The 26,836-nt window shown below is 32.5% G+C and overlaps 1 protein-coding gene across 1 annotated transcript in view; it reads right to left on the bottom strand.

The window, feature by feature from the left end:
- Window positions 1–26,836, bottom strand: part of LOC127557028 (receptor tyrosine-protein kinase erbB-4) — a 313,556-nt gene that overhangs the window by 47,402 nt on the left and 239,318 nt on the right. Inside the window, exons 7-11 of the mRNA XM_051990514.1 lie at window positions 13,443–13,598; window positions 11,421–11,496; window positions 4,983–5,129; window positions 2,744–2,841; window positions 1,316–1,486 (exon numbers count right to left, since the gene is read on the bottom strand). Of these exons, the coding sequence (XP_051846474.1) occupies window positions 1,316–1,486; window positions 2,744–2,841; window positions 4,983–5,129; window positions 11,421–11,496; window positions 13,443–13,598 (648 nt within the window). The remainder of the gene's footprint in view (window positions 1–1,315; window positions 1,487–2,743; window positions 2,842–4,982; window positions 5,130–11,420; window positions 11,497–13,442; window positions 13,599–26,836) is intronic.

The raw sequence follows: 26,836 nt of genomic DNA, 5'->3' as shown, positions 1-26,836 counted from the left end.
TCTGCTTTCTGAATAAGGAAAATTGTTTGTCACAGGGACATATTTGTTACACTCAATAAAATGTGTCAGGGCCTTTGTGACACAATTTCATATTATCCAGTATATCCTTTCTTTTGGGGAATAAGGGAAGAGAAAAGTCATGTGAATTATGTTGTTTATGTTCAATTTATAGATTCAGCTAATGATAGAACATTTAATATAATGCTGGCTACTTGCAGTAGGCATTAAGATATTCAAAGGGGAGAAACAATTAAGATTTCTAAAAAAAAAAATATATATATATATATATATATATGTATATATTTATATATTCCCATGAAGCTCTACCCGATGAAAACACATTGTGGGAGAGATTCAGTAGTTTTGAAAAAAAGTGTGATTATTTAAGTTCACATAACTGTTTATTCTCAAATATTCCTGACCTACACCCTGACTAGAAAGATCTATGTATCTCGTATCCTCAAGATTTTGGAACAAATTGACAATTTCTTTCTGTCTCTCTAACCCTTCTATATATTGGTCCATGTTTCTTTGTACTATCTATGTCTCTGTCTGTCTGTCTTTTTCCCTTCTTTTTCCTTTTATGAGAACATAACTCCGTCTTGCTGGACTGGAAGTATAATGATTACTCACAAGTCTAGTCTCACTAGTTTGAAATGGAAGGTTTTTCTTCCTTCTCTTCTCTCTGGGATTGGTTTGCTTCTTCTTATCCAATTTGATTAAGGTTGTACCTACTTTTAGAAACTCAACATATGGATAAAAAATAGGTGTCAAAATCTGATCTGATCAATACAATCAGAATACAGTCAATACAGTCAGAAATCCTCAGCTAAAGAAATCTATAGCCTCAGTGTCTCCAGAAACAGAAATAACAGGTTTGTGTCACCTTGCTTGGATCATAATCTCAAGCCTTTTCTTGGAAGATTAATTTTGAATTTTCATGTATGTTTAGCCAAATAGTATTCTAATGGAATAACATTTAGATAAATAGCCTTCCATTTCAAATTTCATTTTAGCACATTTCCTCAGAATTAGGTATCCTCTTTAATATAAATTTGCCCTTTCTATTTATTCTTTTGACATCCTGAAGAAAATTCAAAGTCCAAACAAGAATATCTCCTCCGGAATTGTGAGACTGGTTACATAACACCTTCTTACCTTTTATCCTCATCTTTTGATCTATAATTCTTTCTGATCTCTTTTAATTTCCTGGATTACATAATAAAAACTCACAGCTATATTAAAGTTTGTTACATTACTTTCCAAAAATGACTGTGCATTTAGAAATTTTTGATGTTTAGTTACTGTTTCTTACCCTATTGGAGTCAATTCTTGCTCTGGATGTATAGATAGGTGGTGGGATGTTGAAGGCTTGAGGGACTAAGTATTCCTCAGCATCCATCATATCTTCCAGGTCCTCTTCATCCAAGAGATTCTGGAAAAACTTGCTATCATTTGGACTAGGAAGCTTCATACGATCATCACCCTAAATGCATAAGCCATGTGGCAGAAAAAAAAAGGATATGTCATTTTTATTGTTTTTTTGTCTCATTTTGATCATAAGACTTTTTGCTCATATCTATATAGTAAAATAATAGCTCACAAGAAAATTTCTTCATTTATTAAAAACTGATTTCCTCAAATATTTATTATGTTCAAGATATGCTGAAAGATTCTTGGAGATAGAGGAAAATGCTTGAAAAACCTGCTAGGTTATCAGTTTACAAAAGGTTTTCAATGTGATGACATATAGACAAAGTCAGATAATAATTTTCTGACACTACTGGCATTAGAGAATGTTATCTTAAAATAACAATTTAGATTTGACATCCCAGCTTTAGGAAACTTTTTGCTTCATAATTCTTCTTGAAAAAAGCTGAACATTTCTAAAACTATCCTTTTCTTCTCTTATTTTATCTATCTCAACATCTTAATAACCAAATATGCTCTTACTGAGACATGTTATTACTGAGACTTGTTGCCTTACCAACAAAGAGCCATAATTATTGTTAAGTTAACTGACCTAATGTTCAAATGTGAAAGTAATATAAATTATTACTTATTAAAGTTCCCATGATAATTATAAAAAAAGAAATAAGAAGTCCTTCCCCTTAAAAAAGACGAATGTAATTCATCTTTTCAAGAATTTCTTAATCAGAATTTTGGAATATAATAAGCTATATATATTTGATACTCTATTCCATCTGTTGTTTTTAATTTAATTCTATTTCATTTCACTTTATCTCAGTAATTTCCTTGATACTCAAGAAAGGGAAAAGACAATCTAAGAAAATATTTTTTTTCCTGGAAATCACACTTCAATATGTTGAATATTTTGAGTTATTGCCTTCAAGGAAAAGAAAAAAAAAAAAAACTCACTTCCCTGTGCTTCTGAAGTTTGTAAAATAAAAGACAGAGATAAGGAGAATGCTTAGAAAACTTTGCTGAGGATCAAAACAATTTGTGAATATGGTAAATCATCATCTAGTTGTTCAATCCCAGAAGCAGTTAAAAATTTAGGTAACATTCTTATAAGTGATCCTAATCACTCTGAACAGTAGTTCTTTTCCATAAGCATCCATTTCTTTAATTAAAATTGGATGAAATCCTGGCTAACAGGGAATGTTTATATAATGGAGATTTTCTTCATATTTAGCATTTAATTTGAATGTTGTTGAGGTAACTACATAAAGAAAAGTATTTCATCATTCAAAGTAAAAAGTCTTTTTTTAAATCTGCTTACCTGAATGACTAGGTATCGTTGAGGGTCACGAGCCATTCTGGAAAATTCAGCGGCCAGTTCTTTGAATTTAGGTCTACTGTCAGCATCAATCATCCAACCTAGAATTGTACAGAGATATGAGAATATAGTCAATGGCTAAATGATTTCCTAATAAAAGGAAATTTCAGTATCCCAGTGACTCTGACAGCTAAAGGGTAAACACTTTTCATGTTTCCAGTAAACAAAACCTAAGAGTTACCTACATGTAAAAACAAGAGTCAACTGGGGTGAAATAAGCTATCTGAATTCATTATTTGACTTGTGCTAACCATAATAGTCTCTGAAATAACATAAGATAAAAGCATCCTTGTCTCTGGCCTTTTTAAAAAACCTTCTTTGTCCCCTTACTGAACAATTTGTCTGAATCTTCTTGAAATATGTAACCCTGACTAAAGCCAGGAATCAATGGAATGACATGGCATCTCAATATCTTTTTTTTTTTTTTTCTGTGTCTTTTTTATAGCCATTTTGCATTTATGTTAGGGTGGGGTATAGATAAAAAGAAGGAATTCAGTAAGTGATGGGGGAAAGGAAGAATTTTGTTAGCATTAAAGCAAGTAGAAAAGGTAAGAAGTACAAGAAACATATTGCCTCTATTTCTTTTTTGTCCCCCAGCAGGAAAAGCAAATGCAAAATGATCAGTACTTTATGTTCTGCAAGGGCCATTAGCTTATCTTAGTGCAAGCCTTTTCTAGCACAAAGATCAAATCAGCCATTTTCAAGGTATATATTATTATTTAGCTGGAAGTCTAGATAAAGTGGGTTTTATCTCCCCAGGCTCTATTTGGTTGATGAGATGACCAGAGTAAAAAGCATCAACGTTTCCTTCCTCCTTCTTTCTCCCCCAATATACTTTTTTTTTTTTTTTTTGGTCACTTGGAGTCCTTAACTGCAAGGTTTGAGAGTATGCATTAGACAAAAATTTAACCTACATCAGCATCATTTTGCTGCCATGTCCCAATGCATACATCCTACTACACTAGTTAAGAAAGATATTTACAATTTCTGCCATCCTTCTTTCTTGTTTTCTTCTTCCCCCTTGCCAGCCTTTCCCAATCTTTGGAATATAATATTAGCTTCAGTAATAAATCTTCATTTCTCAGTGGTTCACTTTTTCCCTCAAATCTGCCTTTATGACTTTAGGTGTATGTATAATACAAAATTGATCATTGTCATTTCAAAGCTGATGAATTACTGAGGTTTTCTAAGATTTCCACTTACTATTTGAACGAGAGGCAGTTAACTTGAAAACAGAGGATTCCTTTCTCTCTGGTTAAATATTGAGTAAATAGAAATATGCTTTGTAGTAAAGGGCATGTTGACCTGTACTGGAAAACAAATTCTTTAGTTCTTCCTCCCTGTCAAACTGTATCACACATGTCATGAATATAAATCTAGGCATAACCGGGCCCAAAGTCTCTTATTAATAAGATGCTTATTCACCTTCACCAGTCTGGTTCTTTGCTAGCTCTATATAAATCAAAAAGAGGAAAGACCCAGATCATACAGGAAAGATGGCTGTATGTTAATCTCACTTAAATTAAGTCAAAAACACCTGAGACTTTGCTAATTCTATTTAAATTAGAAGTCTGGGCTTTGAAAACACATTTACAATGTGTACTTAGAGGGAAAATTAAAAGGAAAGGGGGAAAGAGGGCAAAGCTATGAAAAGTCCAGTTGTAAACAAATTATCAACTGGAACAAAAGTAAACATTCATAACCTTTTTTGTTCTCACAAGGGTCAATCACCCAAATCCTCTTTGTTACTAAAGCTGTGAAGCTTTTTTCATTTAATTCCATTTTCATTAAATACCATATTCAAGATTTCTTCTCAAATATGTAAGGCACTTATTTAGAGGCTGATTTTTTTCTTGAAAAAAATTATCCATTTAATCAGGTTTAATTATATTTTCTTATGACATTCATCTTGATTGTCATGGAAAGATAAGAATAATGAGAACAGTTAAAATTTTATAATTTTACCTCTATAACATGGAAGTATGGCACCATAACTCATTAATTATAAGGAGGGAAAGTTAATTAGACCTTTTATGGATAAATTCATATTCTTCAAATACAAAATTCATATATTTTGTTGACACTGTATGGAGTATTCTAAGAAAAATTCATTGCAAGAATTTTAATGTATTTCATAACTTAAAAGGATTGAACTCCTGTTAAGAGAATTTAGCAACCTTACATTTGACCATGACCATATAAACATCGATGGTGCAGATAGGAGGCTGGGGCAAGCGTTCCCCTTTCTCTAATAAATCTGGTATTTCTCTTGTTGGGATTCCATCATAGGGCTTTCCACCAAAGGTCATTAGTTCCCAAATGGTAACCCCTAAAAATAAAAGAAATAAAATTATTACTTAAACAAATACAAATCACTTTTATTTGAATGACAATCTAGCAGGTCAATTTAAAAATATTTTATTCAGTGTAAAAGCAGAATTTGCCAACATTATTTCCTTTTAAAAGCTCAAAGTGCTAATATGTATACTATTTCATTGATTTGCACAAGATCTTTGTGAAGCAGATTAGGATGAATTATATTATTTTCAATTTTCAGATAAAAGAAGTGAAAATAGATTTCTCTAGAAATTGGTTTATCTAAGTTCAGCAAATCAATGACTAATGAAGCATGGACAGTAGCTTTGGAAAGTATGTTAGAGATTAGGGGAAATGAAAGTTATGGAATTTGGAGAGAAAGAAGGATTAGAGAAGTATAACGAAAGATCTCATCATCACACCTTCATCTTTTTATGATCATAAAGATGGTAAAATGCCTTGTAATGATAAAATTGCAAGTGCAGATCATAGAATCATAGGTGGAAAAAAGATGAGGTCATCTACACAATCGACCAGTGAACCAACATTTAATAAGTGCATACTCTGTGCTAAATGTCAAATGAAAAATGAAAGACTGCCCTCAATGAAGCTAAATTCTATTGAGGAAGGCAACATGAAAGAAGAGAGAGAAGGAGGAGACTAAGAGAGAAAAAAAGAGAGAGATTGGATGGATAGATGGATAGAGACTGATATAAATAGGGTTATAGATATATTAATTATTTAGTCAGCAGTTATTAATTGAGTAGTACTGTGCAAAGCACAAGCATACAAAGAAAGCTAAATATAGTCCCTGCTCTCTTAAAACTTTGATTCTAAAGGGAAAGAAACATGAAAATACCTACATAGACTCAAGAAGTGAAGAAGGAACATAATCTCAGAAGAAAGAGCTCCAGCAGCTGAGGGGATTAGGAAAGGCCTTTTTTAAAAGGTGAAAATTGAACTAGGAAAAAAAAAACTAAAAAAAATTGGGGAAAAGGGAGAATTTTATAAGTATGGGGGATAGTCAGTGCAAAATCAGGAAACAAGAGATGGAATGATATGTGTGAGAAATATCAAGTAAGCTACTATGTTTCCATTATACAATCAGTGGAGGATTTAAAGGTAGAAAGCTTATCTTTGAAAGCAAAAGAATTTTGGGACCTTCTAAATCTACAAATTCATAAATGATTTTTGGTTGTTGGTATGATTGAAAATATCATCATCTTGTGGCCAACCTAAAGTTGTGTTAAACTGACCAGATAATCTTCAACAATCAGTACCATGATAAATAAGAACTGAAATTTTAAGCTACCGGCATATTATTTTTTTTTAATATTAAATGAACATGACTTTTTATGTGGGGTCATATCAAATGAAAAAGTAGGTGAGTATTTGGACTTCTCTATGTAGAATGGAAAATTCAATGCCAAAATATCCAAATGGTCTCTCCTGTTTATTCATTCATTGATTCACTTACTTAATTCCCAATATGAGCAAGCATTGAGGAAGAATGTTAGTGGGAAAATGGCATATATTATAGTTCCACTGGAATAGACATATTATACCCTAAAAGTCACTGAAAGCCAAAAATGAAAATCATAAACTATGAGTAGAGATTAAAAAATTAGAAGTCTTTCTAAAAGGAAAAAAAGGATTAAAATCTATAAACTCCATAGGCTCAAAGGAGGGCAAACAAGATGTTCAATAACCTTTAAATGCATGATATAGGAGAATTCATTGACCAATTTAATGTGTTTATCCTTGAAGAAGAGAAGAGTCAGGAAGATGTGATCACTGACTTAAAGAATCTGAAGAGCTATCTTGGGAATTATAGCTTAGATTTGTTCAATGTGGTACCAAAAGGCAGAACAAAGACCAATGGATAAAAATTGTAAAGGGGTAAATTTAGGCTTTATTATAGAGATCAAAACAAAGTCCTATCAGAGCTGTCCCCATATGGAAAAACCTTCTCAAAATATAGTAGATTCTTACTCCTTGGAAAGTTTTTAAGCAAAGACTGGACAGTTTCTTGGAAGGTATACTACAATAGGTATTTTTTTCACACAAAGGTTGGGTAGATGGCCACTGAGTTAGAAAGAAGACTGATTCCCAAATTCTGTTTTTGTAATATTTTGATATATAAGTTTTTTTTCCAGGCTCTTTTCAACAGTAAGGTATTTCAGGCCAATTCCAATAGACTTGTGATGGAGAGAGACATCTGCATCCAGAAAGAGAACTGTCAGGACTGAAAGTGGATCATGATATAGTATTTTAACCTTTTTTATTGTTGTTTGCTTGCCTTTTTCTTTTCTTCCTCATTTTTTTCCTTTTCGATCTGATTTTTCTTCTGCAGTATAATTGTGAAAGTATGTATAAGAAGAATTACACGTGTATAACATATATTGGATTATTTGTTGTATAGAGTAGGGGAAGGGGAAAGGGAGGTAGAACAAATTTGGAACACAAGGTTTTGCAATGGTGAATATTAAAAACTATCTTTGCATGTATTTTGAAAGAGTTCTTTGTCTAAGTCCCTCACTCTTACCAAGTTTCTGAAATACAATATCATTAGGGGAGCAATGGCATAAAGGATGGAACATCAGGTTTAAGGTAAGGAATATCTAAGTTCAAATTTATTCTCAGACACTTATTAGCTGTGTGACTCTGGATAAGTGGATTCAACTTTTTATCTCAGTCTGTATTATCTGTTAGATGCTACTCTGAAATTTACATATTATATAATTATCTTATAATAACTATATGGTATTTAATATTTTTTTCAATAAATCAACAAGCACTTATTAAATGACTACTTTGTACCAGGAATATAATATTTGTGCTATAGTCTCCAATATGATATGATAAGTTATATGAGGGAAGGGACAATGCTTTAATTTTCTCTGTTGTATTTCCCTTAGTACCTACCATTATGGTTTGCAAATTGTAATTTGCAATTGATTAATAAATGACTTTAAAAAAACAAAGAGAAAAATATTCTTTATCCTTACTACAAATCTAAGTCTAACAAATGAATTATTACTTCCCTAAACTCTGGAACATTGATTTTTATATACAAAGGCAGATATGTACTGAATGTTAGCCAACAGTTGATGTCAAAATTAGTCAGTTAATCTTAACATTAATTATAAACCAGACTTAACCTGAAACACATATACTATACCTATAAGATGACTCAAATCTTCTACTGCACAAATGTAATTGCTACTTTGCAATATAGACAAGGACACATTTAAAAGTGTTTTTAATTAGGAGAGAGAGAGAGAGAGAGAGAGAGTGTGTGTGTGTGTGTGTGTGTGTGTGTGTGTGTGACTGTATACACACATACACACACACACATACATATATAAATATATATTCAAGTGGGTTGAGATGGGCAAGTTCTGAAATAGCAATTGTGGAGGAAAAGTGCTTGGTCTATGAGCAGGGAGTGTCTATTAGCTGATCTATTAATTAGAGCCACGTTTACATTTCCATTGCCAACAGCAATCATTTATTTGTTTGAACTGAGATCTCCTTGATTAGTTTCAGTGGTTGCCTGATAAAAGGAAATTATATGCTTTAGTTTTCTCAGAATGTGTGAATAGCACAGTTTGACATTTCCTTCTATGACCTAGTGTAGCTCTAAATTTTAAGAAATTATAGGTCCCTTATTAACAATATTTCTTAAGTTTCAGTGTACAGAGCTAATAGATACCATGAGGCAATGAGGACGGGGAAATATTTTGCACAGGAGGAAGATGTGATCAGAATTTTATTTTAGCAAAAGTACTTGGGGAGAAAAGTAAAGAATGGATTAAAAAGAAAAGAGATTAGAGGCAAGAAGTCCAGATAGAAGACTATTATAAGAGGTAAGAGAAGATAGGACCCTGAACAATAGTGATACCAATATGGATGGGAAGGAAGAGAAATGTAAGGAACATTTTAGAGGCAATGAAAGGGGAAAACAGAATTTGAAATGACATTTTTTTTTTTTAGTCAGACCACTGGAAGTATTACAGTATCAACAGATATAGAGAGAGAAATAGAAAGGGTGGCTTTTTGAGTAATTCGGTTTGAAGCATGCTAAGTTTGAGGTATGTAGAATATTGAGGTAGAAATATTCAAGAGAAAGTTTTAAATATGTAACTGGAGCTCTGAGAGAAAATGCAGAGTCAAAATAGACTTCCTGGTCATCTATATTGAAATAATAATTGAAGTTAATTGAGTGTTTGCCATTGATAGGGGAAAGATTAAACCGAATCTGAATAAATAATTGCTAATAAACTAGTAGCAGAAACATAAAATACAATTACCAGGTGCCATGATGTTAGGAAGTTGAAAAAATAGCATGATAAAAATGAAATGACTAGTCTGAAGTTAGAAAATTAAGTAAGGTTTTTGTTTTTGACTTTTTTTTTTTTGCTCTTTGTTTCCAATATGTCTTTCTTCAAGTCAAAACTTTTCTGTAACTTTTCTGTAGGATTCTGTATGATGAAGCCCTGAACAAGAACATTCTGAAGCATTCCCTGTATGTCCAATGATATATTTCTATAATACCTCTATGGGGTTAAACATAGGAGTCTTCATGTAAAAGGAGAGTTATATACTGAATAAATTGTAAGCAAGCATAAAATCTCTGCTGCTTTTTCATCATTTAAGGATACATACACATCATGGCAGATACATATTTATTTTTACAAAAATAAAGATGCTCCCAGTAGCAATTTTCCACTATGTGCATTGCTGAACAAGGTTATATGTGACTTTCTCTGTCTTGGAAGTCTCCAGCAATCATTGATGATATTTCCTAAAGCATTTTATGGATTTGGTTTGATGGTTTGTGCTGTGTTTCAAAATAGCACATACAAATACTTTTCTCTTTCTCTCTTTCTCTCCTCTCTGAGCCCCTGGGATTTTGCATTCAACAAGAAGATAAATAATGTAGCAGAAGTAACAGAATTTCTCCCAAAAGACAAACTTTAATATTAAAAATGTGACTGCTTTCCCAACATTTTGTCTTCTTTTTTTTAAAGGTCATTTAAAATTTGCCTGCAGCCTGTAATATATTTAGCAAGCTATCATTTTATATCCAGGAGATACAGGTAACATATTACATGCATATGTACTATATACGTATAGTATACACATACATACATGATATGTTTTCTCCCTCACTCTTTTCATTATCATATAACAAGTTTTATTTTATTTTAAATTATTTTATTTTATTTAGTCCCTCCCCCCCCACCAAAGAAAATTTATCAAGCATTCCTTGCTGTTGTCTTCAAAATTACAGGTCAACAAAAGTTTGCATTTTCAAACAGATAGTAAAATTACAGGTGCAAGAAGGTTAATAGGTTTTAATTTTTTAAAAAAGGTAAATTAATTTACTTAGCAATAGTAATTTTCAGTAATCCCCTTTAAGTTAGGATTGACATAAAAATATTAAGCTACAGAAATAGTCAGATGGATCTGGCTTTCAATCACATACTATAATCGAGAGCAAACATCATGCTTAGTATTGATGATGATAAACAGTTATTCTTGCATAGCACGACTTTACTAAGGATGGTGTAACTCTATACTTATTCACCCATGGAATTGCTTAAGTGTCAAAAACTCTTAGAAGTTCATCCTGACATTATAGTTAAGAACAATTAAATTAGTGTCTTAAAATCCATCCAGCTTCAGTTCCAATTACACATCATCCGATCCTTCTGATTGCTCCCAAAGTTGTTTCCAAAATTAAAATAAAGTAGTCCATACTGAGTAAACTCTCCCTCACTTTCTAACTTCCTCTTTATTCAATGTTCTACTCCATTATCTTCCATGTTTGTTCTGTTATGACAAATTCCCTTTTATCTGACTATAGTACAGAAACTTCCATAAGCTAGAAAATGTTTTTTGACATTCATTGCTTTTAGAGTTGGATTTTCAAAGAGCTGTTGAAAATTATGGCCTTGAGCCATATGATTCCATGAATCTGTGCCTAAACTAAAAGAAGCTTCTTTTTTCCTCCCTGTCACAATGATCAGCCAAAGTGCTACCAGACTAGAGCTACGGGCAGACAGCCCAGCAGGGAGGCTGCGATATTACATTTTAGTGAGTAGGGAAATAACACTGAAGATAGGTAAAGATACCATTTAGATTTATTTTTTTTAAAGAAAAGAAGAGAAAACACTTAACTCCTTTAGGAAAAGAGACTTAATAAATATGTACCACTAGCACAATGAAATGACAACTTTAGGACTTTAGAAGAGCTGAAAATCCCAAAGCCTTAAATCACAATCAGAAATTTACTAACCATAGCTCCAAACGTCACTCTGATGGGTAAATTTCCTATAGTGGATACACTCCAGGGCCATCCATTTAATTGGCATCTAAAAAAATAACAAGGAAATAAAAGTTTTATAATTATATAAAAACATATTTTTTTTCATTCCCCTAATTTGATTATTTTAATTTGTCTATACCTACTTCCATCTACACAGTTTTACTTATTTCCTAGGGTAGAAAAAATGCACTGATGAAGAGTAGTTCATAAAATAATCTGCAATATCCTCTAGGAGGATGCAGAACATGTTTTTTAAGCAACAAATATATTAATCACCTGTCAATGTAATATCAGGTTAATATCATATCCATCCTATATTATAAACTCACAACATTGAATCTAAATTTCCTTTCTTAGACTTGAAAAGGTGATCAGTTTTATTATTTATTTATTGCCTACTAGAAACTTTTGGAGATCATTATGACTTCTCAAGCTTTTATCTTGCCTTACAACAGATCTGTATGCATTAGATTATTTTCTAATCTCTTCTCCAATTCAAATCAGAGAACAGTGGCCTTGTCTTTATCCTTTATCCTAATTAGAAAATTCTTAGAAAATGTGTACTGTTCAGAAGTGAGCTGGACAAGAGAAAATGGATGGAAAACTTAGCATGAATTCAGCACCATTGTTGGGGAAATATGTGAAAAAATATATATTTTCCTGTTGGGGGACAGAAGTATCTTCTCTACATATGATAAGAAGTATAATATAACTATTGCAATTAAATTCATTGGAACAAAAATACTTCTATTATGCAATTGAAAGTTAAAAATGAAAAAGGAATTTAAAATCATAAGTGGTTGGCTGCCCACCAAGGTGACATCAAGGTAACTCTCTGACAGAATTATAGCATTCAAAGAAAGGGAACAGCACCCATGTGGAAGGTAATTTCCCCAAAGGCAAGGACTTAGTACACTTTATGGACTACAGGACACTCTGTTAAAGAAAAGTTTAAAATACAAGTAGTTTGATAAAAGCCATAATGGTTCCTAGGTATTTAAAGCTATAATGAATCTTACTTTAGACAAACTCTGTAGCTGTATATACTAAGCAGCAGTAAAGATATATGATTTATTCACTTCTGGGGCCATCTATGCAATCTTGCTATGGGATCTTAAGCCTTAACATTCCTAAGTATCAGGCTCTTGAAGTTCAAACTATATATATTCAATTTATTTTATGCTAATTCTGATTAGTCTAGAACAGATGAGGGTAAAAGTAAAGCAATGTTGTAAGAGTAACACTGTTTATGAATACTTTATTAATTTGGCCTTTTAAAGAGTCTTGCATTTATAATGACATTCATAGGAAGTCTTAATGGGAAAAAATCACTTGCTAAAATTTTATAACTTACAAGTAAAACAACAAAATTCCGAATTTTGAAAAGTGAAGGAAAAATATGCATACCACATGTGTTGGATATGTAAATGGTTTTCCTTAAAACAGCTATATATAGTTACATGATTTTTACTCAAAAAATTAATCTGGTTCAGAGAAAATAAAAAAGCCTTGAATTTGGAGTCAGAAAACCAAAATTATAATCTTAGTTCTACTTTTACCTTTTATGTGTCCTTAAATATGATTTTTTTTTCTCTATGGGTCTCAATAAATCCATATGTAAAATGAGAAGATTTGAGAGGGTATTGCTAAGCTGCTTTCCAGTTCAAAAATCTATCCACATACCAATAAGCTTTTATTACGCACTTCCTGAGTACCATACATGCACTCAGCTTGTGGGATACGAATATAAGCCAAAAAAAAAAAAGACAGTCCCTGTTTTTAAGCAGGTTACATTCTAAAGGAGAAGACAATGTTAAAAAGGAAAATAAAAAAAGCACCTAAAAGAGGGGAGAGGGCATTTATCAGGGAGAAAAAGGAAGAAAAGAGGATCACAAGAAATTTATTTTTATTTTGTTAGTAAGATAATCGCCCAAATGAGGGGTATTAAACATTTCATATTTATTGGTGTTGCTTTTAAAAAGGGATACTCACCTTCCCTCCATCAGCATTATATTCCTTCTCATCCCCTTCTAAGAGTCTAGCCAGACCAAAGTCAGTGATCTTTACATGGTTTGGTGACTTCACCAAGACATTCCGAGCTGCCAGGTCTCGATGAACAAGGCGCCTCTCTTCCAGGTACATCATTCCCTGTGAAAATAGCCAGTCCCAAACAATCATTAGTTATATCCAGTGCTTTTCTTTTCTCCTCTACAACTGATTGATTTTGCCTTCTCTTGAAAGGACTTAATCTCCCCCAAATGAAGCATGAAGCGTGGCTATTTTCAAAATTCTCAGTAAGCCATGGAAAAAAATAAATCCCCAGATGTTTCTTGACTTTTTTCCCATTAATAACATATAGGGAAGAATAAGATGCCTACATATGGGGATCAATGTTTCTTCATTTCTCTAAGTTTATACAGCCTCTTACAAGAAGCCTCACTAATGGATCATCCAGGTGTCTAATCTGATAACACCCCAGTTGACCTTCTTGTTGCCTCCTACTCAGTTTATTCCCAAATGAAAGACTAACCTCGTGCCTTAAAAAATTAAAATTAAAAAATAATACCTTTACATAATTTTTGCAGTACCAAGATCATCACCAGTTTAGGCATATTAATTATACTTAAAAGGCCAGAACTCTTAGAGTATTAGAAGCCTATAATTTCATAAAGAAATTTCTATGACATTGGTAGTCATTATGAGGGTCTATAGATGAAATTTTATATAATTACAAAATTACCCTCAAGGTGTCCTTTAATATTTTGGCTGCTGAAAACATATAAGGTCATTTCTTAATACCTATTGGTGAATAGCATGATTAAGAGCACATATAAACTGGGAAGTTCAGAGAGGTTCAACCAGCTATTAAAAAAGAAAAATAATATTTAGTGTATATACATATATGCAGAAATTGAATAAATTCAAACCTTTCTATGGATTACAATTAGCTCTGCAAAAGGAAATCCAATAGCCTTCAAATAAACTTCAATGAAAATACTTTGGTTACATCAATGAGATAATTTCAGAAGTATATATTACATTGCACATCATTGAAGGTGAAAGATGATAGAATGGTGAGAGAATAATTAAAGGCAATCAATTTCCTTTATCAGTGAATTTCAGTGGCAACAGGCATCATTCAATGTGGAACAGAATTATTATACAGATATGGATGGATGAATTGCTTTCTCGTGCCAATTGCAAATCAATGCTGTTGGCAGTCAACATTAGAACTGTAGGACTTTGAAGGATTAACAATTTCTGACATCAGAACAAAAGCTGTAAAAAACAGACACATAAATCACATAAGGTCAAGTAATTATAGACCATATACCAACCACAGGAGAAAATAGAAGATTGCTTTAGATGACATCATGATCCAAACCCAGTATAAATGTCTGATAAACAATACTAATAAGAGATATTACATAACACGATCCAATCAATCAGCACCTGTGACACTTCATGAATTGGTATTATCTACAAATATCTGAACTATCTGAAATCAACAATTGAATTGAAGATTTATGTGCTGCTTTTCTTATTTCTTGAATACTGGTTTTCTTTAGGTCCTTCAAGATAGGAAATTCCTAGATGTTAGATAAAAAAAAAATATGTATGTCTCCTATCAACTAAAGAAACATTGTCTTCCAAGTAAATGAAATTTCATGATTTTAAGGAAAATATTCTCCAATCTCAAAAACTGGTTTTGGAGCAATGTTTAGTTTCATCATTGCTGGATAATTTACCAAATACGTTTTTAAAGTGACAGCAACACTAAAATCTAATTGTTTGGAATCATCAAAAAAGTTTTATTTTAGTTTAAATAAAGTTTAAATATTGACAAGAATTACAATATACATTTTCATCTTCATTCAACATTAGGGGCTTGTGACTAAATTTTCTGTCAGTGAGACAAATATTTAACTATATTAAATGTGTGGCCATGGACAAGTCAATTTTTTGTTATTAAGTCTAAATTCTGAATGTGATCTGAAAAAAATGTTGTCATCCTTTGCATTTAATCTTGGAGACACAACCTCAGTCATTAGATATAATATAATAAATAATGAGGTGTATTTTTATTGATTCATATATGCATTTGCTTTCCAGTAATAAGTACTAAAGAATACCAGGTGATAATTCTTACATAATTTTCATACCCAATAAAACCCATTGAAAGTATGTTTTTTTTCCCCTCTCTAAAAATATTATTTCTCATATGGGACAACTATCTGGGAAAGAGTGAGGAGAAATAATAATTGGAATAGCTATAATGATGTAAGAAATAGAAAATATCAGTGAACCTTAAAAAAAAAAGAATCCCCAAATAGGTGCACAACAAAAATTTCAACTTGTGTCTCACAAAGTATGATATTGTATACCATGTGATGTGAATAAAGGTTTTATAAAAATATTCTTATATTAATATTTTCCTTATAAAATAGTTAATGTGTATAAGATTTTAGAAAAACAATTTTTGAATACAAATATAATTATCATTATATGTATTTTGCTTCTAATTTCTCTAATTTCACTTATTTTAAAGTATTCTATAACATCAGACCAACTCCTTCCCAAGTTCTTCATTTAACCATTATTTAGAGATTTCATCAATACATTTCAAGATCAAATTTCAAAAATCTCCTGTGACAAAGCTAGTTTGAAAAATGAAACTCTATTATCACCATCACCTACCTAAAACTTTTAGAGTTACCAGGGACCATTATAGTATTGGTCTATAGATTAGAGATCTGAAAATGATAAATTTAAGCTCCTTGGACAGACACTTTCCTTTTTTATCTTTGTCTCCCAAGCACCTCACATGTCTGTCTAGAACCCAGTAGAAGCTAAATAAGTGCTTGTTGATTAACTGATGTCTGCTGACTTATCTGAGATACTGCAAATAATAGAACTGGTTTGACTCTGGCTTCATAATAGATGTTATTTGTTATTAAGAATGTTATTCTTTTTCCCCACTAGAAAACATTGTTTGAGTTCTATTTACAGAACATATATGCTAATATACAATCACTTTTTATGTCAGAATGTTGTTTTATTAAGAAGTCATAGTATTCTTAAAAATAGAGGTGAGCTCTTTTAAGTTTCAAGAAGGATGGTGACAGGTTTCAAGATGGAATAGAGAATAGAAATATGACAATGCTAATTCTAATAAGAATTCCTTGCATTAATCTAGGAAATTGTTATTATTACATAGCTTTGTTAAATCTCAAGACAGAAATTATCATGGATACAATGACCTTTTGTGAAGATGAACAATTCATTATTGAAACTAATGTAAGTTTTCATAGAATTAAAAAAAAATTTTCTTCAATAAAAAAAATTCTATCTTGCAAAGAAATTGTTTCTCACCAAATGTGAAATTATGTAAAACAAAAATTTTCTTCTCCACAACTGTCATTTTATAGTAGGCAGGCTGACCTTATAGTCAGTAAAACCTATCATTAGCTTTAAACTAATTGTGTCATAGGGAAGTCTTCTAATCTCTCAATTCCCCTAAGCAAATCTTTACAACTGTAAGTTACAGATGAGTTGCTTCTCTGTATCATTGTAAGGAGCATCTCTTCTAGGAATTCTTTCCATTGAAATCATAGAAATGAACCCATACCTCACAAAATTAAAAACAACAACAATAATTTTCATTCAGTTTTACTTTATTTTTAAGTTACTCAGTCTTTTAAAATATATTGGGGAGTTAAAATGTAAAAAAAAAAAAAAATTCTCTTCTATGAATCCCATTTGGTAATGTGTATAAAGTACACTCTATAAAGTACCCATAGTCATTAGCTTATTGTTATAACTTGTATAATGTGGAGACAGTGGATATTAAAGGGGTATTAATGAATGCTGATGATTATAGGACATATACTTATATGATCAATATAGCAAATCTGATACACAGAAATAAGAATGAAAAATACATTTTAAAGTAATCACCATCAGCAATCACATATTTATTAAAGGTCCATCTGTAGATACTGCATTATAGGGCAGTGGACAATGTAAATTTAAAACTGTATTTACTACCTTTTGGAAAGATATAAGGAATTCAATAAATATTTCAATTATCATCAATCTCTTAAACATGAGGATCTAAGAAACAATATCTAGAAGAGAAAGAAATGTCAAGATTATATAAAGTATTTATTTGGGTGGGGGTTATTGATTATTTTGAAGTAATCTCTTTAGATCTAAAGTGACATCTCTAATGCCCCGAGACTATAATCGATCATTTTCTGACAGAAAAATGCCATAAAATAAAATAAGCCATCATATGATGCCAGCAAATCAAAATATCTTGGGATTCTGAAGAGAAGAGCTCCTGACCAGATACCCTGGAGTGAAGGCTGGCTTTGGAGTGTACAGGAAGCACTGCAATGCAGCAGAATAGACTCCTAAAATATCAGAATTGCTGCAATAGCAGATATATGACAGGGCTCGTCCACACAGCAATAAAGCCAAAGGGTACAAAATAAAAGCAATGCATCGTTTCCACAAACTTAACTTTGGACCCAGTCTCAGAATCTAAAGGACTGTAGGTCTGGCTCTTGAGATTTCCTTTCTGGAAGATGTGTGTGCTGCTTTCTTGCTTTATTACCTGGAAAGCATTTCTGTAAGCAAGGTATCTGTCATTTGTCACTGAATACCAGATGGGAGTTATTGGGTAACAATGTTTTGGGGACTTTTGTCTAGTTCATGATTGAATAGTTGCAAAATGGATATTATCCAAGATTTTTTATACTTGACCAGTTATCTTCTGCCTTTTATTATCTTTGTGAAAATCTTGCTTATTTTATTTTATTGAACATTTTCCTCACTTAAGATTTAGCACAGTAAATAAATAAAGATTAATTTGAGGTAATATGAATTCTTGACTTTTAGAAATCTGTCTGAAATCTATTTCAGAATTAGAGTTGAAATGCAAACTTTAATCTCTTGTTAAAATTGGTTCATATGAACTGTTCAATAATAACAACTTTCTGAATTTAGAAGAAAAAAACTTCCGTCTTTATGGGGAGTCAATTCAATAACCCTTTTCTTGTTATCAATAAGCATTTTATATTCGTAGGAAGATTTTTCATTCTCTAACATAAAATGTACCAATTTCTTTCAAGTTAAGGGAAAACAGTTGATCTACCCAGTCCTGGGAAGCTAAAGTGAACTTAAGAGAGACCTGACTTGTTCTGATAATAACTCATGCTTCCCACATCCAGACCATGTGACAGTATCATCAAAGAGCTATGTGAAGCTAGGAAATTTCAAGCGGCAGTCAGCTCTCACGGACATTAATCTCTAGAGCTGGCAGGAGGACATTTTCCTGTTTTCATCCTAATAACCACAAGTTTTCTTAATAACAAGAAGCTTCAGGAAAGCTGGCTTCAAATGATATTCTCTCCTCTTTTTTACCTTCCCTCTAGAATATCCATACCTCCTGGGAAAAGAAAAGAAAAAAAAATCAACCCTCGTACTAACTGTAGGGTTGAAGATAAATGTATTTTCTCAAAGAGAAGAGACCCATCCCTCCCTTTTTTTTTTTTTTTTGAGGTGAGCAACCTACTCCCTGTAAATAACAAATAGATGGAAAAACCAAAGAGAATCCATAGTTAAGACAACTTCATGGGAATTCCCTTGGAAGACAACACAATAGAATGAAAAGAGCAATAAAATATGTCAAGATCTAGGATTTAGGATTGGATTGACTGTTACCATGCTGTTAACATATTAACTGTTAACTATTTGGACAAATCTCTTACCCTCTCTGAGTTTCAGTTTGAAGATGAAAGTATTAGACCAAATGAACTCCATAACTCTAGCAGTTCTAATGTTCACTACTAACTATTTTCTTCACTTTCATGGAGAAACTAAAGTAATAGATCACTCTCATAGCAGTAGTTTGAAACGACAAGAAAAAAAAACTCTCCAAACAAAGTCTTTGCAATAGATATACTGATCCTTCATTATATTTTCTTTCAGATTTAAATTCTATAGCTTAATCTAGTAAAGTTTTTCAATAGATCTTCAATTCAGTTAAATTCAAGACACTTTATTATTGCCAAATTGTCAAATCATGATGCTAGGTGCTTACCATAAAAAGATTAAAAATAATGCTGGTCTTTCCTAGAAGGAATTCAGACTTTCTTGGGGGTTAAAGATGGAGGGTGGGAGGAAAAGATCTACATCAAGAAGCCTAATAACTACAGAAACAAGAATGTGAAATAGGATAGAAACAAAGGAGTACTCTAGGAAAATTTGAAGAAAGAAAACACTATCATCTGGGGAACATAAGACGTCTTCCTTCAAGAGGTAACATTTGAGCTAGTCATTGAAAGAAAATAAGTTTCTTTTTAAGCTAAGTCATTGAAAGAAACAACTCATATAATAAAAGCAAAAACTGTTTCTAAAATGTGTGGCAATGTAATATTTTCCCTTTAATTTTGTTGAATTGTCTCTGGGTTTTTGAATGAGTTCACCCCAATTTTATGTTGGATTGTATTGCCAATGAGCTTGGCTTCAGAAGTGACCTTGCTATGTTATGATGCCACAAATTATTTTGACCAGTAAAGGATTTAGTAAGTTATCAACTTGGAATATGGACGATTATTTTCATTATCTTTTAGAATATATGTTTAAATGCATTTTAATACATGTAACCCATAAATTCTTAAATTGTCATTATAATTCAAATTTATTTAATGGTACAAATGATATCATAACAAAATTGGGGGGGAGAGGGGAGTATTTCCCTAGAGACACATGCAATCCAGGCCCTTAAAGGCATATTTGACCTAAAAGTTCCTACTAGGTACTTGATACTCTTGATGCGTGAAGGTTGGGAGGGACTATGCTGAAGAGGACTGGCCAAAGGTCCAGAAAGAGCCACTCACTCAGCAACCTTTAAATGGAGGGAATAAAATTTCTGTTCTTTCCCCCCTGCTTTTGAATGTAGTTGGGGATTCTGATAGCCAGTACTTAGACTTCTAGTAAGTGGGTTGGGGATTACTTGTCTTTTCTTGAGTTCCTCAGGGCAGTTTTAACCAGACCTCAATTTCTTCATCTGTAATAGGAGATAGTTTGACCAGATTGCCTCAGAGACTACTTCCAACTCTTATACTAGTATCTTATAGTACCAAATAGCTATAACATTACAGCTAATCACCTATGACAGCAAAAGCATGAGTCTAGATTCTCAAGCTCCTAGCTGTGTTTTCTGCTTTATACTTCTCACCTGAACATGGATGAAAAATTATGAGATGCCTGTTCCTGGCCTTGGTGGCAACTTCATGAGTTCAAGGGTTCCAGATACTGGTTTCCCATTGTTAGAAACAAATATGGAGTCTCCCCTGATATTGTATATTTTACAATATTTGTTTTTATTGTTGCTATTTGTTTACTCTTATTTAATCTCTGGTAACTCTAAAGAGTCATTATTTCCTCATATATGAAGGACTGGTCCTGTATTCAGAAAGATTCACTTTGATGTCTTTCCCTCTTTCTGTCTCTGTCTTTGTCTCTTCTCAAATATATATATGTATATAAACATATATATGTGTGTGTGTGTGTATACACATACATTTGTGTATATATAATTTGTACATATATACATACACATTTGTGTATATATATATATATATATATATATATACACACACATGTAGTTTTGTGAATATGAATATGGACAATTTCACTAAAAGTAGTCCTCGATGTTAATCCTGATAGTCATGAGTAATAATAGATGAGCAATCATTCTGGACAAACGAGGGGGTAGTTACACTAAATATTTTCCCTAAGAATATGTCCAATTCAAAATATAGGGGGAAAAAAACCCTAATAACCCTGAAGAATACAGTGTTTTATCACCGAGTACCATATAGGTTACAAAACTATGTAATTCCTGAAGAGGGAAGTTCATTAGATGGTGTGAAAGACAAGAAATCTATATAAGACAATAGTAATCAGACTCAAAGTTTATAATATAGGATTGAAGTTCCATAAGGTTTCAAGCAGAGAAAGATCATTGCAGGAAAGTGTTCTGAAAGGGGGATTAGATTTACTTTGGTGAGAGGGAAAATTTCTTTATTCTCAAAGAGTTAATTTATTTACCTTTGTTTCACAGAAGATTATTTATAACAACAGAAGGCTAGAGCTAAAAGCTATGATTTCACTGGCATAAGGGAATACCTAGATAAGAAAACTCTAAATGCAAGTATATTATAATCATAGACTTAATTGTCTAGAGCATTAAGAGTTTAAGTGACTTGTCTAAGTTCACATACTTCTTATGCCTTAGAGATGGGACTTGAATACAGATTTTCTTGACTTTAAGGATAACTCTAACCATTTGCCTCTCAGAACAAAAATCAAAGTAGTTATCACATTTATAATTAATAATAATTATAGTCATTAAAAAAGGTGGGGCAGTTGCTGATTTAGTAAATAAAATCCTAGAACTGGAGTCAGGAAAACATGAGACTAATGCCAACTGTGATTTTGGGCAATTGCTCTGTTTCCTCATCTGTAAAAGAAGAATGACATTAGCACTTACTTCACTTGTTGCAAGGATCAGATGAGAAAATATTTGTAAAGTTCTTAGCAAGCCTTAAAGCACTTAACTAACTAAATGCTGTTATTATTATAGAAATTATAATATTCATTGTGAAACTGTTTAGAGCAATCAACAACAATGAAATACTAATTTCTATGTATTTTTCTGCAACTTCATCCTAATTAAAAAAGATTCATGTTATTAGGAATGTGTAATTTTTTTTTGTTGTTTTTGCTGAGGCAATTGGAGTTAAGTGACTTGCCCAGGGTCACAAAGCCAGGACTTGTTAAGTGTCTGAGGCCAGATTTGAACTCGGGTCTTACTGACTTCAGGGCTGGTATTCTCTCTACTACAGCAACTGTCTGCCCTGGAATATATAATATGCTTATCCTTAAGCCAACTAATAATATTTTCTTTCAATTAGAGAGAGGGAGAGAGAGAGAGACGGGGTGGAGGGAAGAGAGAGACAGACAGACAGACAGACAGACAACCAAACACAGAATTGATAGATGTACTTAAAGCCCTCAATAAGCAGTTAAGCATTTACAAAAATATTTTTGGAACAAATTGGCATTCCCTCACTGAATAATAGTAAAGCCTGGCAACAGATAAATGTTATTGAATTTACTGAATGTAAACAAAAGTGATTTACCTCCAGATGGAGACTATGAAATGGCTAAGATCCAAGAGCAGAATCAAAAAGCCTACATGGATAACATCCCCAAGGATTCAACAACAATATGTTGAAAAGAAAACTTTAAAAACTGATTTAGTTATGCAAATTTGTTTACTGTGGCAAGTAGTTTATGATAGTATTTTAGAAACAGGTCATTGCTAACAAAAATTAGAGAAAGTTCATACTTAAGGGATTTAGATTTTTTTTTTGATTTTATGCAATTTATTCAAGAAAATGGTAGACACAACACATCATAAATTGCTAAACTTTATTACCTATGAACTATCGAAAAGCAGCCTAATATTGTGGATAGAGCTCTGGTTTTATAAACAAAAAGATTTGCATTTGAATTATGCAATAAATACTTAGTATTTGTATGATTCTAGTTAGCCCCTTAACCACTTAAGACCTAAATTTCTTTTTCTGTAAAATGAGGGTTGGTTTCAACAATTGACCTTTAAGGTCCAGCTCTAAATCCATGATCACAGTATCCTATAACCTAAGTAGACACTATTCATTTGCCATAATTAGACATCAGAAACTCGGCAAATTTCTAATACTAACAGATAGTAAATAATGATAATTCAAAAGTCAAACTATCACTGAGAATTCAACAAATAAGCCATGCTAAATTGAAAATATAAATCACAAAGAAAACCATTGGCCACAACCATTCACATATACTATTCATCCACAGAATTTTAAGAATGACACTTTAACAAACATTTTTAAATTGTATACTTATAACTTCCAAACTACAGAATGAAAAGCTTCCAAAATAAAGAATGCAAGTGGAAGAAATCAAGACCAGGTGGGAACAAGACAGGGTACATACCTTCTCTATCATCTTGCTGTTAATGCAGCTGTCCCTAAGCTGCTGTCAATAAATTTATCTCCAATTGCTTTTGTCAATTACAAAATACTGTGAAATAGTCCATAAAACAGAAAATAAGAAGGAAGGGTAGCAACATAGTAACCTTTTTTTTCCCAGATCATCCATATTTGACTTCCATCAAAAATGTTGTGCAGAATGAGACAGTTTTAAAACAATAACTGAAGTCATTGAAAAAAAAATGAAAACATTACTTCAATAAACAAGTCATAATTATATAGCACTTTAAAGTTTTAAAATGCTTTTTTTATTTTAAAAAATCTGTGTGGTGGGTAATAGAAGATAAAATTCACCAAATGATTATGAATGTAGCCAGGAATCATGCTTGCCCCAGGAAGGATTTCTTGAAGAGGCAAATTTATAAGACATTCTAGAAAAATCACAAATTCTACTTGAACATGGATACAGGATAGGGAAAATAAATTCCAACCTACTTCTTCACTTTACCAAAAGAGAAATGAAGAGAAATCCTGTCCAGTCACACTCCTGAATCTGTCAGAATAAAACGAGGCATCCCTAGGGTGCATGCATTGCTCATTCCTGAGACAGGCATAGTCTACAACTTTCTCTCCTTTCTTCTTCTTTTTGTTTTTGTTTTTTATTATTTGCTTTAAATGTTATTTATATTATGCTTCAGAAATGCAAGCCCTTGGCAATCCCATTGTGTGTGTGTGTGTGTGTGTGTGTGTGTGTGTGTGTGTGTTAACACTAAAAACTAAGGGGGATATTAAAATAAAATAAACAAACAAAAAAAAAACCTCTATTAGGAAAAAAAACCTTCAGTTAAACAGTAGTTCTATGAAGTCATTGCTTTTGTATAAAATAAAATGTGAGTAAAAAGCTCATCTCACAGGATCAGCAGAATACTAAACATGCCACCTTTTTTTTTTCTCCCATTGACCTCTTGTCAATACAATTACAATGGGAGGAGTATATTGTGTAGTGCATGCACTCTCTCCAAGCAGTGTATTTAAAATGGATTACTTCTGCTCCTTAGGCAGGCAATCAATAGAGATGTGGGTTGCAATAAGTACAGAGATGTCTGTGGGCTGTGGTCGTTATCCTCTGTGTCTCTTTAGAAATTAATTAAAAATCAATGAAGTGTGCAGCCTATTAATATACTAACTTCTAGATTAACAGATACAAGCTCAGCCTTTCTCTGCGCCCAGACATTGGGCAAATATATTCAAATATTGTAGGAATGGCGACACATTTCTGCCACCATTATCACAATAGAAAAGAGTTGAAATACAACCTAGCTAATATTATATGCTTATACAATCTGCATGCCCTTGGTTTATAAACAACAGTCAACACTCATCAATTTCTTCTTCTTTTTTTTAATCTGACAACATTGACTTTCTTTGAAAATGGCTTCCTTGTAAATTATGATTCTAATATCCCACATATACCAAGTCAAAGTGGGGATTAATTTTTACTCTACATTTAAAAACAAAAATTTCATTTACGAGTTTGAGAGATTCTGCACCCATGAACACAGGACAAGTTCTTTCTACAAAGGTTTTCAGATGAAATGGTGGAATTCCAAGAATGCTATTTTTTGATCAGATGAGATTCAGTCTTCTCTACCTAAATCATTGGATGAATAGCGGGACTGAGAAGGTATATCTAGTTGAGAATCCTGTTTCACTACTCCTACTTTGTACCAGAAGGCGTGGTAGCCAAATTGACAGCTTGACTATTTCTGTTATACTTGCTTCTTAACTTTTACCACATTATATAACTTACAATTATGTAAATAGATTAAAAAATCAAATAACAAAACCCCAAAATAAATCTCCCTACCATTTCCACCCATCCATTCTAGTTCATATTTGGTGGAACTTGAATGAAACTTCGGGAAACTAAGAAAGCAGGCCTTGGATTATCTGTAAATAAGCTTTCAATGTTTGGGGGAATCTTTCCCCATGAAAAGCAATGTATCTCATTCAGGACTAGTCATGATAAGCCTCCCCTCAGCCCCATTCCTACTCTGTAAACTTAAGGATAAAAAATAAAATCATGTTTGGCATTCAAAGCCATACATAACCTAGTTCCCAGCTATATTTCCAGTCTTACACTTTATTCCTTAACACTTACTCTTCAATTCAGTGGCACTGACATCTTGCATGTTCCATGAACAACACAGCTTCCAAACATTCTCTCTAGTCATCACCCATAGCTGGAATTTTCTCCTGATCCCTCATTTCTGCCTACTGGCTTCCTTTAAGTCCCAGTGAAAATGTCATAAATAGGAAATAATTAACAAAGGAATTCTCAATCCTTCCTCATTATAAAATCTTCTGTGTTATTTCCTTTATATATATACATATATATATGTGAGTGTGTGTGTGTGTATTACATGTATGTAATACTATACTATATGAAAATTCTCTATATATTATTACTATATACTCTCTATATATTATATCAATTGTTGCTGACAGACCTTACTTTAGTACTAATCAACACAAAATCTTTTACTTGCTCATTTTTTAAAACCTGCCCAGTCCATTCCTCTTTAGTCATCCTGGTAGCTAGTCTCCATTCCATGAGGCTCATATCTTTGTTGCACTTGGTGTGGATACTTAATCAGATAAAAAGAGACTATTTTAGGATCTAGCCTGGCAAAAGAGACTATTTTAGGACCTAGCCTGGCATCAGAAAATTTCCTGCTGGGTCAACTCATGATGTGGAGCTTCATCTTCAAAACACCCCAATATATTAAATTCATAACAATAGACTCTGTGGGAAGGTTAAACTTTGTTGTAACTATGGCATATTTAAAAGTCCTTGTAGAAGAATTCTGAGTCAAATTGGAAAAATCAGGCCATTAACAAATTTAGCATCTTTGTCTGAGCATCTGATCATATGTACAGGGAAGAAATTTTCAGAGTTTGATCAAAGTCACGAAGACTAACATCCTTTCTCTCTGGGAACAGACTAAAAGTCATGAAATGAATCAGATTTTCTTCCCACATCATTTTATCCTTCATTTGCCCCTTCAACCAATTAAAATGCTCAAAAATTCCAGAGCAAATATCTGGAAACAGTATCAGGTAGCATCTTAGTTGCCCACCAATCACCAACCTGGACCCTCTTCCTTTCCCTTTCTAAAATGAGGAAGCATCTCTAGCATACATCAGCAATGATTTTTTTTTTCCTGTACAAAGAAGACAAAGTTGGAATGCTATTTGGAAACTGCAACTCAATCTGGATACACAAGTAGAAGTCTGCAGCCTCCTTGCCCTCAT

The sequence above is a fragment of the Antechinus flavipes genome, chromosome 3 (assembly GCF_016432865.1).
Source record: "Antechinus flavipes isolate AdamAnt ecotype Samford, QLD, Australia chromosome 3, AdamAnt_v2, whole genome shotgun sequence".
NCBI classification, from domain to species: domain Eukaryota; kingdom Metazoa; phylum Chordata; class Mammalia; order Dasyuromorphia; family Dasyuridae; genus Antechinus; species Antechinus flavipes.
This window is presented reverse-complemented; position numbering and strand designations above follow the sequence as displayed.